The sequence below is a fragment of the Oncorhynchus kisutch genome, linkage group LG16 (genome assembly GCF_002021735.2).
Source record: "Oncorhynchus kisutch isolate 150728-3 linkage group LG16, Okis_V2, whole genome shotgun sequence".
In the NCBI taxonomy this organism is placed as follows: Eukaryota; Metazoa; Chordata; class Actinopteri; order Salmoniformes; family Salmonidae; genus Oncorhynchus; species Oncorhynchus kisutch.
The window spans coordinates 40,954,342-40,970,867 of record NC_034189.2 but is presented as its reverse complement, the minus strand read 5'-3'; the positions used below and the strand labels follow the sequence as shown (position 1 = coordinate 40,970,867).

General features: G+C 44.8%; 1 protein-coding gene across 1 annotated transcript in view; it reads right to left on the bottom strand.

Annotated features, from left to right (window-relative positions):
- Positions 1 to 16,526, bottom strand: part of LOC109906714 (cyclin-dependent kinase 15) — a 28,687-nt gene that overhangs the window by 3,838 nt on the left and 8,323 nt on the right. The window contains exons 2-11 of the mRNA XM_031792415.1: positions 15,804 to 15,835; positions 12,482 to 12,622; positions 11,688 to 11,782; positions 9,171 to 9,250; positions 8,820 to 8,977; positions 8,545 to 8,668; positions 5,936 to 6,056; positions 4,758 to 4,851; positions 4,403 to 4,466; positions 400 to 448 (exon numbers count right to left, since the gene is read on the bottom strand). Coding sequence (XP_031648275.1) covers positions 400 to 448; positions 4,403 to 4,466; positions 4,758 to 4,851; positions 5,936 to 6,056; positions 8,545 to 8,668; positions 8,820 to 8,977; positions 9,171 to 9,250; positions 11,688 to 11,782; positions 12,482 to 12,622; positions 15,804 to 15,835 — 958 coding nt within the window. The remainder of the gene's footprint in view (positions 1 to 399; positions 449 to 4,402; positions 4,467 to 4,757; positions 4,852 to 5,935; positions 6,057 to 8,544; positions 8,669 to 8,819; positions 8,978 to 9,170; positions 9,251 to 11,687; positions 11,783 to 12,481; positions 12,623 to 15,803; positions 15,836 to 16,526) is intronic.

The window sequence follows — 16,526 nt, the reverse complement described above, 5'->3', positions numbered from 1 at the left end:
TCAGATGTCACCATGATGGTAGGAAGGGGGAGGAAGGAGGGAGGAGGGGAGGAGACACGCCTGGCCAGACAAAGAATCTCCTGTTACCACAGGGCTAACTGCCCACCTCTGCTGCCCCCCCCCCCCCCTAGCCGGAGGCAATGGAATGGGCAAACACACACGGCCGTCCAAAACGGGGTAGTTCCGTACCTTACACTATGTACACATGTGTCCAAACTCTACCTCTACAGTCACTTATATGCTGGGACGGAATACTATTTGTATCAAATGTTCACATTTGCAGGTTGCTGAGATTCATTAGACGAGCCTGCACGAGTTAAACAGATCTGCAAGACATGTTAAACACATTCCCAAACTCATAGTACTGACAGAACACTGAGCAAACTGATTTCACTGTACCTTTTCCAAACATTCCTGAATTGCTGGGGCTCACATGGTTGAAACCACTCTGTAGGAAGAGGAGAGCAGCACGGGCATGTTAGTTAGGAAATGTTTGGCCTGCAACTATGGCTGCAAAGGCACGATGGAACAGGGAGGTGGTCAGCCCACAGGACACAACAACAACAAAGAATGTCTGTGTAAACTTACGGTAAAGCCTTGTTCTCTTTGATGATTCATGCTACAGCTAGGGTATCCTGGCGGGGAGACTAAGTCAAACATGCTTTGGCACTACTGATCTCAATTTGTGGTTTCTGTTCTGGGCCCTGGCGTAGAGTTTTAATGAGAGTGTTTTAACGGTTGATTAGCCGGTGCTTTGGACAGCCCCGATGCTCCATGATGAATTAATAGTGAACTGTGGAGATTGAACTTGTTTGAAATAAAAACACTTCAAAAAAAGATTTTAAAAATGTATACGCTCAGTCTCTCCTGCAGGGTGCAACGGAGCATAAACAAACATTTTTAGACAAGCATTCTCTATAGTATAGGCTAGTTATCACTTTCTCCTGGCCAGTCAGGTCACTGAAGGAATATTTTCCCAATATTTTCCCTCTTCCCTTCTTGGCCTCTCCCTGTTCTGTGCTGGCCACCCGCTCTGCCCTGCTGAAAGCCGCCCGGGCCTTCATCTATTGGTCCATTCAGCTCCCACATCTGGAGAGGCCCAGTGGTGCCAGCAGCAGTCAGGGGGCCAGGTAGGGAGTTAGCCAGGAGGGAGAGAGGGGGAGAGGGGGGATGGGGAGAGGAGAAGATACCTAGGGTTATGCCCACGCAAGGACAACCAACATGGGTGTCCTAAAACACCACAGTAACGTGCATGTGCACACGCCTGCACTCGCTCTCACGCCTGCACCCCCCCCCCCCCCCCCCCCCTGTCAGACACAGAGGTTCTAAGTCCAGCCATTCTTCATGCCCAGATTGCGCCCCCCATCCCCACACAGACAGGGCAGAGAAAGCTGTCTGGCTCACCCTCCTGCCTGTGTGTGCGTGCATGCATGCGTGTGTGTGTGTGTGCGTGTGTGTGTGTGTGTGTGTGTGTGTGTGTGTGTGTGTGTGTGTGTGTGTGTGTGTGTGTGTGTGTGTGTGTGTGTGTGTGTGTGTGTGTGTGTGTGTGTGTGCGTGCGTGTGTGTGTGTGTGCGTGTGTGCGTGCGTGCGTGTGTGTGTGCGTGTGTGTGTGTACCAGAGCATGTGAGTGGAGTTGAGCGGTTGAAAGTCCCGCTCATCTCTGGAGTTGGTGCTTGCACACTGTTCCAGGTGCTCCATGTGCTTCCATACTGCTCAGCTAAAAACCGCTCTGGGCTCACAGGGGAAATCAAACTGCCAAATTCGCTCCATTCATTCAAATCCCAATTTAACCAACACCCATCTATTTTCGTGCCTACCTGGAACTACCAATTGGTTTTGAAGTTTTGAAACCAAACCATATGGATTTGAATGAAAACTATTTAGAATAAACATGAAAAGGTGAATGTAAGAATGTCATATAAACACTGTAAATAGGTCAGGAGACAGACAGGAAGCGTAAGAAGGAACACAAATGAATTACTTAGGCTATATTATTTATATTATTCCAAAGCTATAGCCTACAAAGAAATACATTGTGAAGCATTTGTGAGTGTGACACAATAGGCTGGTAGGGACACAAAGGGCTCAGTATTTCAACCACATTTCTTTGTATTAAACCATTATAATTTATATATTGTGCATATAGGCTGCGACTTACTTAGAATGAAATACAAATTCAACAAAAAAATGAAAGTATTTAAAGAATTCATTTTTCAGAAACATGAGTGATGGTGCCTGGAGAGCGGGTCAGCAGCAGACAATTAATATCCTCCCCACACTTGCAGAACAGTTGTGGATGCTAAACACCCTTTTGGCCCTTCTTGACAGGTTGGGCAGAGACGCTGAGTTGTGTTTTGTTTTTCTATAGGTAGGCCTAAAGTTTTTTTAGGCAAAATTACTCAATGAAAACGGAAGCTCCTTGAACGTGGGAATATGCCAGGCCCATTGGGCCGAAATCAATTATTGTATAGATATTAGAACGAAAATGAACAAAACGTTTAAGTTTATAAATGCTTTGCCACGATGACACACTTAGTTATCTACCCACATATTTCCTTTCTTTTAGCAGGTGCACATAGCATGCTTTTGGGATATGTGTCTTTTCAGATTCAACAAGGATTCTTTAGTTGTGGACACTAAATCATCGCACTTGCTCTTCATCCTCATCTTTGTACGTCACCTTGATTTAGCACCTGTGTGTTTTATCAGTGTCTTTATGAACATATTTAGGGAACTCCATGACAAAGCAAAGGGCTATAGCAGCACACACGCAGACTACAAATGCATGCTGGGACCGGCATGCCCCGAGCTGGTGAAGTGAGCGCTACCGGAGCAAAATTGGAGCGGGCTCCAGCCTTTAAAAATCTCGCTCTTATGCTCCAGTCAAATTGGGCACGCTCTGCTCCTCGCTCCGCTCCACTCACATACTTTAGTGTGCGCAAGCATCTGCCTGTCTTGTCTATCTTCTCATCTCCCAGCCTCACCGCTCTGTTTGCTTTACACATATTTTATACAGAACGTTCTCTCTTTTTGACTTCCAGACCTTTCTACTAGCCCATCTTCTCTCAGCATCTCGTCGCCCCCAACCAATGTCAGAGCCCTTATTGAACTGCATGGGGCAGCGCAGACAGGACCCACTGTGTAGTTTGGAGATTCATCTATGCATTTATTCAGCATTTATGAATCTTATGTTTATTTATTAATGTTTGCTGAGGAACTTTAAGACTTTAACAGTCTGAGGTTTTGAATTCCTATGGGTCTTGTAGGGGAGGAATTAGAAGAGACAAAGAGTAGCCCATATTTTCTGCAGCGCAACACACACACACACACACACACAGTCTTGTATAACTAACCTTGTGGAGACACACAATTCAGTCCTTCAAAATGCTATTTTCCCTAACCCCTAACCCTAACCTTAATCCCAAAACCTAATCTTAACCCCAAAATGTAACCTTCACCATAACCCTAGCTCCTGACCCTAACACTAATTCTAACCTTAACCCTAAAACCCAAAGGAATAGCATTTTAACTTGTGGGGACTAACAAAATGTCCCCAGTTGGACAAATGTTTGTTTGTTTACTATTCTTGTATAGTTTACTATTCTTGTATAGTATAGTTAAACACGCACACACAGTCAGCTGTGAAACATGTCACCCTCGAACTCCCTTTGTAGCCCATTACTGGAAGAGTGGGAAGACAGGCTGACTCAGGTTCAACTCAGCATGAGGTTTAAATCTCAGGGTTGGATGGAAGAGTATAAAAGACTGACAAGTACACACATCTGGGTATGGTGTCGTTGAGCGTGGTTTACAAGGTGAAAGTGAGAGATCAGCATAGGCGAGTCAGAGGAGTAGAACTCTGTCCAAAACCACACCGTCTGGAGGTCCATTTGAAGGTCTTTCTCGTTCCTGACATCATTCTCTCTCAGACCAAAGAGTTAACTCCCACATATAGCCTTCACACGGACTCCTCTCGCAGGTGTGTTTGTCGGCCACACGCCATGCATCTCAACTCTCTTAAACCACAGTGCATTAGAAAGAGCTGAAATACTCTCTTCCCACAGCCGTCTTAAATGCCAGAGTCTGGAAAGCAAAAGTAGTACTGTAGACCAACAGGCCCACAGTCTCATACAACCCCAACAAAAATGTATCTCGTTGACTTCTTCTACCCCCTAGTGGTTAGGGATGAGCCACACAGCAAACCATGAGTCTCGTCTGCTGTGGTTTATGTCGAGCTTTATTAAGTGTGTAGATTACCCAGACTAATCCCAAACTAATCCCTCCCTGACCTTTCTCTGACCCAATGGGAATGACTGTATTTTATCAGCAGCACATAGATTGGATTATTGGAATGGTCATGAGGGAGGAGGAGGAGGATGAAAGGGACGAAGAGGTTCTGACCTGGTCTGAAGTTGGGCAGCTCGTTCACTCCTGGCCACGTCTCCTCAGTCGGGACCCCTATGACCTGGAGACAGACAAAAAGGGTCCAGAGTTTTTATGGATCTACTCTCTTAGAAAAAAAGCTTCCAAAGGGGTTCTTCGTCTGTCCCCATAAGTAAACACTTTTGGGTTCCAGGTAGAACCTTTTTGTGGTTCCACGAAGAACCCGCTGTAGAACGGTTCTACCTGGAACCAAAAATGGTTCTCCAAAGGGAACAGCCAAAAAACCTGTTACGCATCTAGATAGCACTTTTTTTTTCAAAGAGTGGAGAGAGGATGATACCATTGAAAAGAGTGAAAGAGGGATCCTACTCACAGTCCATACGTTCTGCAGCTGCTCAAAGATGTCTGCCACCCCTGGAAAGGCTGGTGTCCCCTGGAGCATCTCAATGAAGATGCATCCAGCTCCCCTGGAAGACAACACAGGTTGGAGGGAGTCATTTAATAATCAGTTAAAAGACAGAGAAGGACGGGACATCTTTCTTCAGTTTTTCATAATCGGCACAATTAAGTGAACTCATTTGGTAAAAACTAAAGGTAGGTTTTGTATCCTAAGCAGTGTTTTTATAGAGGGCAAAACATAGCATAGAAAAAGGGGATGAATTCAAAAACGTGTCCTTGGTAAAAATATGAAAACCTTTCGAAATACACAGCACGAAAGCAAATACCTAGGTTATGGCCGACCCATTTGATTATTGCTGTTAAAATACTAACCCTTTTGGTACATTTCTCTTTGTATTCAAAGACATTAAACAACATGTGGTCCCAATCTTTTCTATTTGGAAAGGTCACATAGAAACATGCCCAGATATCATTAACAGTAATGCACAGGATGGTTTATACCAACGCTTATGCTATTCATTAGTACAAAATTATTTTAACTCTGGGTGGAAATAATATTTTGCTTTGGAGATCAACTCTAAACGTTTGTTTTTCAGTATGGCACCAAAACATCGTTAGACAAAGGCCAAGAGGTTAAACTCTTCTGAACACGCAACATTCTCTGAGCCAACCTGAGGTAACTCACTCTGTAGGAGAGTACTGGTGGCAACACTAGTGGCACCTACTCTTAAACCACCACTGATGCCGCGTTCAAAACAACTGAGAACTAAGAAATCTCCCACTTCAGTGCGTTCAAGGTAACTGGGAACTCTGAAAAAAAAACAGCTCCGACTAGGAAAAATGACGTCATGATTTGACCTAGTCCCCCCCCCCCCCCCCCCCCCCCCCAGAGTTCCCAGTTGTCTTGAAAGAGCCATGATACAGTGGTCTAAGTAGTTATGCAGTCTCTAGAACAGTATGGGCACGGTCCAGTGGTATTCTGGTGTTGATCTGGTTCAATGCTGGTGGGTTCAGATCTGGCTGTCGAGTGGAAAAAAGCTGATTGAAATGACGTTATTGCAACCTTGCCTGTAGGGTGGTTGTTTATGGAGGATGTTCAGACCCTGTACAAATATGGGATATTGTATGTCCAAATATGTCCAGTCCACTCACCAGATGTCCAGAGCAGTGGAGTAATCAGTGGAACCCAGGAGGACATCAGGAGGTCGGTACCACAGAGTCACCACCTCAGACGAATAGGTCTGGCACGGGATGGACTTGGACCGGGCCAGCCCTAGTGGATACAGACGGAACCATATAGTTATAACATGAATACAATACCACATATAACACACATATCACATCAAATTGTATTTGTCACATACACATGGCTAGCAGATGTTAATGTGAGTGTAGCGAAATGCTTGTGCTTCTAGTTCCGACAGTGCAGTAATATCTAACAAGTAATCTAACAATTCCCCAACAACTATCTAATACACACAAATCCAAAGGGGTGAATGAGAATATGTACATGTAAGTATATGGATGAGCGATGGCTGAGCGGCATAGGCAAGGTGCAGTAGATGGTATAAAACACAGTATAAACAGTCGAAGTCGGAAGTTTGCAGTTAGGATCACCACTTTATTTTAAGAATGTGAAATGTCAGAATAATAGCAGAGAATTATTTATTCAGCTTTATTTCTTTCACCACATTCCCAGTGGGTCAGGAGTTTAAATACATTCAAATAGTATTTGGTAGCATTGCCTTTAAATTGTTTAACTTGGGTCAAATGTTTTGCGTAGCCTTCCACAAGCTTCCCACAATAAGTTGGGTGACTTTTGGACCATTCCTCCTGACAGAGCTGGTGTAACTGAGTCAGGTTTGTAGGCCTCCTTGCTTGCACATGCTTTTTCAGTTCTGCCCACAAATTTGAGGTCAAATTGAGGTCAAGGCTTTGTGATGGCCACTCCAATACCTTGACTTTGTTGTACTTAAGCCATTTTGCCACAACTTTGGAAGTATGCTTGGGGTAATTGTCCATTTGGAAGACCCATTTGTGACCAAGCTTCAACTAACTGACTGATGTTTTGAGATGTTGCTTCAATATATCCACAGACTTTCCTTTCCTCATGGTGGCATATATTTTGTGAAGTGCACCAGTCCCTCCTGCAGCAAAGCACCCCCACAACATGATGCTGCCACCCCCGTGCTTCACGGTTGGGATGGTGTTCTTCGGCTTGCAAGCATCCCGCTTTTTCCTCCAAACATAACGATGACTATTATGGCCAAACAGTTCTATTTTTGTTTCATCAGACCAGAGGACATTTCTCCAAAAAGTACAATCTTTGTCCCCATGTGCAGTTGCAAACCGTAGTCTGGCTTTTTTATGGCGATTTGGAGCAGTGGCTTCTTCCTTGCTGAGCGGCCTTTCAGGTTATGTCGATATAGGACTCGTTTTACTGTGGATATAGATACTTTTGTACCTGTTTCCGCCAGCATCTTCACAAGGTCCTTTGCTTTTTTCTGGGATTGATTTGCACATTTTGCACCAAAGTACGTTAATCTCTAGGAGACGGAACTCCTTCCTGAGCGGTATGATGGCCGCGTGGTCCCATGGTGTTTATACTTGCGTACTATTGTTTGTACAGATGAACGTGGTACCTTCAGGCGTTTGGAAATTGCTCCCATGGATGAACCAGACCTGTGGAGGTTAACAATTTGTTTTCTGAGGTCTTGGCTGATTTCTTTTGATTTTCCCATGATGTCAAGCAAAGGCACTGAGTTTGAATGTAGACCTTGAAATACATCCACAGGTACACCTCCAATTGACTCAAATTAAGTCAATCAGAAGCTTCTAAAGCCAGGACATCATTTTCTGGAATTTTCCAAGCTGTTTAAAGGCACAGTCAACTTAGTGTATGTAAACTTCTGACCAACTGGAATTGTGATACAGGGAATTATAAGTGAAATAATCTGTCTGTAAACAATTGTTGGAAAAATGACTTGTGTCATGCACAAAGTAGATGTCCAAACTGACTTGCCAAAACTATAGTTGGTTAACAAGAAATTTGTGGAGTGGTTAAAAAACAAGTTTTAATGACTCCAAGTGTATGTAAACCTCAACTGTACATATGATATCTGTAATGTAACATATGTAAACCTTATTAAAGTGGCATTATTTAGAGTGGCATTGTATAAAGTGACTAGTGATCCATTTATTAAAGTGGCCAGTGACTGGGTCTCAATGTAGGCAGCAGCCTCTCTGAGTTAGTGATTTTGCTGTTTAGCAGTCTGATGGCCTTGAGATAGAAGTTGTAAGATGAAGTTATAATACCACCTGTATACATGACCAAATAGCACACTATAAAGAGAGAGTTATACCACAGGCTTCTACAGAGCATAGACAATGAACAAGCCAGAACTTAAGAGGCTGTGGAGGGGTTGGCTTGGGTTAGGATTGAACCGGGATGTGGATACGAAGCTAGGGTTAGGGTTGTGGTTGAGGCTAAGGTTTGGTTTGAACCGGGATGTGGATATGAAGCTAGGGTTAGGGTTGTGGTTGAGGCTAAGGTTTGTTTTGAACCGGGATGTGGATATGAAGCTAGGGTTAGGGTTGTGGTTGAGTCTAGGGTTAGGTTTGAACCGGGATGTGGATACGAAGCTTGGGTTAGGGTTGTGGTTGAGGGTTAGTGTTGAGTCGGGGTGTGGACATGAAACTAGGATTAGGGTTGAGGTTAGGGTTGAACCAGAATGTGGACATGAAACTAGGGTTTGGTTTACCGAAGTCGGCCAGTTTGAGCTCCCCCAGGTAGCTGATGAGCAGGTTCTGGGGTTTGAGGTCACGATGCAGGATCCTCCGACCGTGGATGTAGGACAGACCCCGCAGCAGCTGGAACATGAAGATCTGATGGACACACAGACAGACAGACATGCAGGAAGAGTATGGTCAATGGTGAACAATTAAAACAACTGAAAGAGCAGAGGACAGATTTTCGGGTGAGAGGGAAAAGGTATGGTATTTGTTGAGGTTCTGTTGATCAAAATATTGAACTTACCCTGACATTGTAGGAATGCAGGCCCCCTGGGTGCTGCGTCATATACTCAGCCAAGTCTGTTTGTACGTACTCAAAGACAAATGTGAGTGCCTCTTTGGTGTGGATGATGTCATGGAGCAGGACAATGTTGGCGTGTTTCAGGCCTTTCAGGAGGGAGGCTGGACAGAGACACAGAGTGAATACTGATTCACTTTGCTCACAGTGGAAATGGAATTCGAAAAGCACCTGCAATTCTCCTTAACATGCTAAAGCTAACATGACTTGACTTCAGTTCATTTCCTGTGCTCTGAGACGTCGAAGTATCAATCCTGTTTCGCATGTACAGCATGTGCCTCCTGGAAAAGCTCTCACCCTCTCGGATGGCAGTGAATGGTACGCCTTCTTCCGTCTTCATACGGATCACCTTCAAGGCCACCAGGTGCCCGTTTATCCTGAGGGCAGAGTAGAGGAGAGTAACAGAGAAGGTGAACATCCCACGGCTCAGTTATGGTAAGAGAGGATACAGGCAAATCTATTAATCTATTATAATTTATAACGGAGAGATACAATTCAGGACCTCATTAAATGTCAAGAAAAACACAATCGAACCTCGCCCTCCATTTCTGCATTGCTGCCAACCAATCAAATCACATCCCCTACCTGACCGAAAAAACTCTTATCTTAGTGCAGCTGTGGCTTTTGGCAGCTCTCTGCCTGCTCTTCTGAAGTCTGACTTGATGAGTTAATAAAGCTCTCTGTCTGGTCTTCTGAAGTCTGACTTGATGAGTTAATAAAGCTCTCTGCCTGGTCTTCTGGAGTCTGACTTGATGAGTTAATAAAGCTCTCTGTCTGGTCTTCTGAAGTCTGACTTGATGAGTTAATAAAGCTCTCTGCCTGGTCTTCTGGAGTCTGACTTGATGAGTTAATAAAGCTCTCTGCCTGCTCTTCTGAAGCCTGACTTGATGAGTTAATAAAGCTCTCTGCCTGGTCTTCTGGAGTCTGACTTGATGAGTTAATAAAGCTCTCTGTCTGGTCTTCTGGAGTCTGACTTCATGAGTTAATAAAGCTCTCTGCCTGCTCTTCTGAAGCCTGACTTGATGAGTTAATAAAGCTCTCTGTCTGGTCTTCTGAAGCCTGACTTGATGAGTTAATAAAGCTCTCTGCCTGGTCTTCTGGAGTCTGACTTGATGTGTTAATAAAGCTCTCTGCCTGGTCTTCTGGAGTCTGACTTGATGAGTTAATAAAGCTCTCTGTCTGGTCTTCTGAAGCCTGACTTGATGAGTTAATAAAGCTCTCTGCCTGGTCTTCTGGAGTCTGACTTGATGTGTTAATAAAGCTCTCTGCCTGCTCTTCTGGAGTCTGACTTGATGAGTTAATAAAGCTCTCTGTCTGGTCTTCTGGAGTCTGACTTGATGAGTTAATAAAGCTCTCTGCCTGCTCTTCTGAAGCCTGACTTGATGAGTTAATAAAGCTCTCTGTCTGGTCTTCTGGAGTCTGACTTGATGTGTTAATAAAGCTCTCTGCCTGGTCTTCTGGAGTCTGACTTGATGAGTTAATAAAGCTCTCTGCCTGGTCTTCTGAAGCCTGACTTGATGAGTTAATAAAGCTCTCTGTCTGGTCTTCTGAAGCCTGACTTGATGAGTTAATAAAGCTCTCTGCCTGGTCTTCTGGAGTCTGACTTGATGTGTTAATAAAGCTCTCTGCCTGGTCTTCTGGAGTCTGACTTGATGAGTTAATAAAGCTCTCTGTCTGGTCTTCTGGAGTCTGACTTGATGAGTTAATAAAGCTCTCTGCCTGCTCTTCTGAAGCCTGACTTGATGAGTTAATAAAGCTCTCTGTCTGGTCTTCTGAAGCCTGACTTGATGAGTTAATAAAGCTCTCTGTCTGGTCTTCTGGAGTCTGACTTGATGTGTTAATAAAGCTCTCTGCCTGGTCTTCTGGAGTCTGACTTGATGAGTTAATAAAGCTCTCTGTCTGGTCTTCTGGAGTCTGACTTGATGAGTTAATAAAGCTCTCTGTCTGGTCTTCTGAAGCCTGACTTGATGAGTTAATAAAGCTCTCTGCCTGGTCTTCTGGAGTCTGACTTGATGAGTTAATAAAGCTCTTTGTCCTGAACACTAGCATAACGTCACCAACGATTTGTATAACTGAAGCAAGACAGACACACAGCCTGTCGTTTCAAATGGGTGGACAGAGCCAAATACAAGCTTGCGAGATCCTATTGTCACGTTCTAGCACACATTTGCATATTTCCGTTAGGGAAAGCCTACTCTGTGAAGTGTGTGTGTGCAATAACTAAATAACTACATTTGCCTTCTAAACAAGGGTAAAGTCTACAAAACTTAGTCTCACTCTATTCGTAACAGATTATACTTTTGGGAACCATAAACTGTATTGAGATCAATCGTTTAATTGTCGGCCAAAATCCATCTCGTTCCATCTTCTCCCACTGCCGGCCACTGGGCTTCCTCTCACTACCATATTTGGTAGTGGGTGGAAAAGCCAAGCGGATGCTTCGCATTTAAACATCCGGTGAAATACCTGTTCTATCTGTGACGTGACCTCTGGCAGCCTCGACTGTGTGCTGTTTGACCGTATGAAGTGAAACCACTGTGAGAGGCTTTATATGCTCTTTGCTCGTTAGCGTAGAACCGTCCAATAGACCCTCACAAAAAAACAACCTTGTCCTTCGTCAAACAAACACTGACCTATTGGACGTTGTCAGGGTGGGTGACGTAATTATTGAGCTGTTGATCAGTGTTGAGTTGTGGTAATGTCTTACAGCTTATAGCACCTGTACTGACTTCAGATTCCGCTTGCTCTTCGGGGTCAAGGTTCGGCTTACTGCATAAGCACTTGATGACAACTGATTGATTGATTGATACTGACCGGCTGATTCCCTTGTAGACTGTAGCGTATGTCCCCTCCCCTATCTTCTCCAGGTTCAGGTAGGAGTTGGCTGTGCCAAACTGTAGGCCTGTTTTCTGTGAGGAGGGACACGCGTGTGTTAGGTGGGGTAAGGTGCCGACCTCAAACATTTACAGTACATCTTCATATTGACAGAGTGCGGTAACTGCAGGTACATTACAGATATAACCAGGTGCCCAAGCCAAGCCTGATCCCAGATCTGTTTGTACTATCTTGCCAAATCCTAAAGTCATTGTCACAAACCATAGTAAATCATACAGGTGCATCAAAGCTGGGACCGAGTGACTGAAAAATTGCTTCTACCTCTTGGCCATCAGACTGTTAAACAGCCGTCAATAACACAGAGAGGCTGCTGCCTACATACAGACTTGAAATCATTGGCCACTCTAACAAATGGATCACTAGTCACATTATTCATGTCACTGTAATAATGATGTTTACATATCTTGCATTACTCATCTCAAATGTATATACTGTATTTTATACCATCTATTGCATCTTGCCTATGTCACTCGGTCATTGCTCATCCATATATTTATAAGTACATATTCTTATTTCATCCCTTTACTTAGATTTGTGTGTATTGGGTAGTTGTGGAATTGTTAGATTACTTGTTGATATTGCTGCACTGTCGGAACTAGAAGCACAAGCTTTTCGCTACACTCGCAATAACATCTGCTAACCATGTGTATGTGACCAATAACATTTGATTTGATAACAGATTCTGGGATCAGGCTAAACTTCCCAGTGCTCACCCATTGGAAGTCCTGATCAAAACTTTTCCCTCCCATAGGGTCACTGTTGCTGCGTCCTCTCTGGACCGCCAGCCTGCGGACCTGCAGCGTGTGGAACCAGTGAGGCCGGGGCTTGGAGTAGGATGGGTCTGTCTCATCCAACTGGCCAGGTGAAGGAGAGAGAATAGAGGGAGACAGGAGAGAGAGAGAGAGAGTGGTGGATGCAAATAAACACATGGCAGGAGAGAGAGAGAGAGAGAGAGAGAGAGAGAGAGAGAGAGAGAGAGAGAGAGAGAGAGAGAGAGAGAGAGAGAGAGAGAGAGAGAGAGAGAGAGAGATGGATAGACACAGAAGGACAGACACAAGAGGCAATATGAGGAGACTGTTATGGGTTGAAAAGTTTCTCAGCCTCCCCATCAAACTGTGGCTAACAACATGAAAGACACAGAGGATGCTGGGTATACAAAACATTAAGAACACCTGCTCTTTCCATGACATAGACTGACCAGGTGAATCCAGGTGAAAGCTATGATCCCTTGTTGATGTCAGTGTAGACAGAAATGGAGGAGACAGGTTAAAGAAGGATTTTTAAGCCGTGACACAATTGAGACAAGGATTGTGTATGTGTGCCAGTCAGAGTATGAATCGGCAAGACAAAATATTTAAGTGCCTTTGAACGGGGATATGGTAGTAGGTGCCAGGCGCAGTGTCGAGAACTGCAGGTTCCCCTGTGTATCAAAAATGGTCCACCACCAAAAGGACATCCAGCCAACTTGACACAACTGTGGGATGCACTGGAGTCAACATGGGCCAGCATCCCTGTGTGACACTTCTGACACCTTGTGGAACTCATGCCCCGACGAATCGAGGCTGTTCTGAGGGTAAAGAGAGGGGGTTCTTAATGTTTGGTGTACTCAGTGTAAAAGTCACAGTAGAGTACAGGACGTTTCAATGTGAGCTGTGCTGATACAGAGGCCTGTGATGTCCCACGGGAACACTATCCATCCCCTCAACACCGCTACGCTACTCAATTGAATTGCTTTCCCCTGTTCCTGTCGACGGCACCTTTTTCCTCAAATACATTCGTTAGACACGGCAGAATGTGTTTTGTGGATTCTCTGAATGTTGTGGACAGGCGTGGGCGGAGAAAAGGCCAAGAGAGACAGGCAGCCCGCTGTTGTGATGACACCTCTATTATCGTAACTGGCCATCTTGCAGCTAGTCAGCTAGAATACATTACCCACCAGCTTGGTTTACAACTTTGGCATAAAAACAAAGGGGAATTCCCTGAGAGAAAAGGTTACTGTCAATGCAGAGGTAGGAGCGTTTTCCCCGAGAGAAAAGGTTACTGTCAATGCAGAGGTAGGAGCGTTTTCCCCGAGAGAGAATTCCCCATCAGGAGCATTTCATTGAACTTAATTGGTGTGTGCACAGGGCACACTGACAGCCAGAGAGAGATCCTTAAAGTCACGACAACATTGACATCATGTGACACTCAGTGTTGGTGTGATAATCCAAGGACACTGACAGTAATAACACAGTAGCACCAGCCGTCACCTTAACAAAGCCTGCAGAATCAGACACACACACGCAGACACACACACACACACACACACACACACACACACACACACACACACACACACACACACACACACATGCTCACTGCTACCTCAGCAGACAGTAAGGACGTGACACTCCTGCTCTGGGGAGATGGGGGCTCCTCCATTCCCTCCTCCTCTTGCTCATCCTCCCTCCCCCTCCTTCTCCTCTTTCTCCCCTCTTTCTCCATCTTCTTCGACCACAAAACAGCACCAGCAGCAACTCCGGGCACACAGAGTAGCTGTGGCCCTGACCACCCATCTCAAATCTTCTAATCTTCCTCTCCCTCCTCTCTCACTTTCTAGGCACTTTCATCTCTCCTCACACTCCTTCCCTCTCTCGGTCTCTCTTTCTTTCCTGTTTTCGGTGCGGTGGGTTGGCCCTGAATCTCATATGACAAGCATGAGTCTGGCTCCAGGAGTACAGTCCCATGACCCTCTCCCTATCCCAGTAGCAGATAAACGCAAACACCATGGTAACTCGACCTAATTTGAACAAGAGTGTACATTCAAGTCAGCACAAGCTGAAGAAGAGACGACAAGTGTGTCTCGGAGTGCGTGTGTGTGTGTGTGTGAAGAGAGACGCAAAGGGAAGGGGACAGAGAGGAACTCATGGAGGGAAATCTAATTTGAGTGTTTTATACGAATGAACATTCTATTTCTGTTCCATTTAGGGGTTGGTGGAGGGGGGAAGGGGTTCTGTCTCATTTCCTCTACACACCACCGGAGCCTTCTCTCCTGTCTTCTTCTCTGGTATTTATTTGAATGGAATTCCAAATATTTGCATGGGGCATTCCGAATACAATACAGTGAGTGATTGATAGAATTCCTCCATTATCCCTCAACCGCCATCGCTCATTGCTCATCCACCCCTCCAGAAAGTCTTGGCGTGCCCGAAAACACAGTTTGAGGCCTAACACAATCTAGCTCCAGACCCATTCCCAGCCTGTACGAGGGCGAGGTGTGAGGACTGAGAGGGACTGCGTGTGAGGGGAGAGACCAGCGGGTGAAAACAGTCTCCCACAGAGCTGCCATAACCTGCCAATCTGAACCACGAGCAGCTTTTACTGTATGTGGTCTATTTCCCCCATTTTCCATCCCCTGAAAACATTTTCTTAACTGCATACATAACATTTCTGGGCAGGTTTTGGAGGACACAGGGCAGTTAGTACCACCACATAATGATGCTTTCTGTGAGTGCTGAGTGGTCCATGTAGAGCAGCTTCAAATGGGAATTAGCTCCATAAAGAGTGTAATTACTGTTTTAGTAGTCGAGGACAGGGCAGGGCAGGCTAGGATGTAGAGCTCAGAGGGGAGACAAGGCTATTTTTGTCTCGCTTTCTTTTCAGAGAAGTAGAATGTCGAATCTGACTGTGCTCTTTCCGCTATGGGGAGGAGACAGGACTTAATGGCCCTTGAAATGAAATGCCTCTCCAACTTCAACGCGACAGCGGGAGCAATGCTGAGTGGTGGTGGTGGTGGAGTGTGTGTGTGTGTATCTACAGCCCCTCCCTCCCTCCCCCCATCTCCTCCACCCACTCTTCTCAGCAGGGGGCAGTGTTGACTATTCTATATCTTCTCTCTCCCCAGGAGGGACGGAGGACGCCAGAAAGAACCAGAGAGAGGGAACAACAAAGTACGTCTAACTGTCTAAAATTCTTGTGATACATAGTCGAATCTGACCCTTAAAAATAGTATTTCGTAAGTGTTTCAGTCACAGACAATAACATAGGGTATCTTACCTCCTCATATCCCAGCTGTCTTTGCTTCAGACCTGCCAGGAACAAAAGACAGAAAGAGTGAACACTTGTTAAGAACACTTGGATAGAACACTGGTTAGAACACTTGGATAGAACACCTGGATAGAACACTTGTTAGAACTTATGATAGAACATTTGTTAAGAACACTGGTTAGAACACTATGATAGAACACTTGGATAGAACACTGGTTAGAACACTATGATAGAACACTTGGATAGAACACAGGTTAGAACGCTATGATAGAACACTTGGATAGAACACTATGATAGAACACTTGGATAGAACACTGGTTAGAACACTATGATAGAACACTTGGATAGAACACTGGTTGGAACACTATGATAGAACACTTGGATAGAACACTGGTTAGAACACTATGATAGAACACTTGGATAGAACACTATGATAGAACACTTGGATAGAACACTGGTTGGAACACTATGATAGAACACTTGGATAGAACACTGGTTAGAACACTATGATAGAACACTTGGATAGAACACAGGTTAGAACGCTATGATAGAACACTTGGATAGAACACTATGATAGAACACTTGGATAGAACACTGGTTAGAACACTATGATAGAACACTTGGATAGAACACTGGTTGGAACACTATGATAGAACACTTGGATAGAACACTGGTTAGAACACTATGATAGAACACTTGGATAGAACACTATGATAGAACACTTGGATAGAA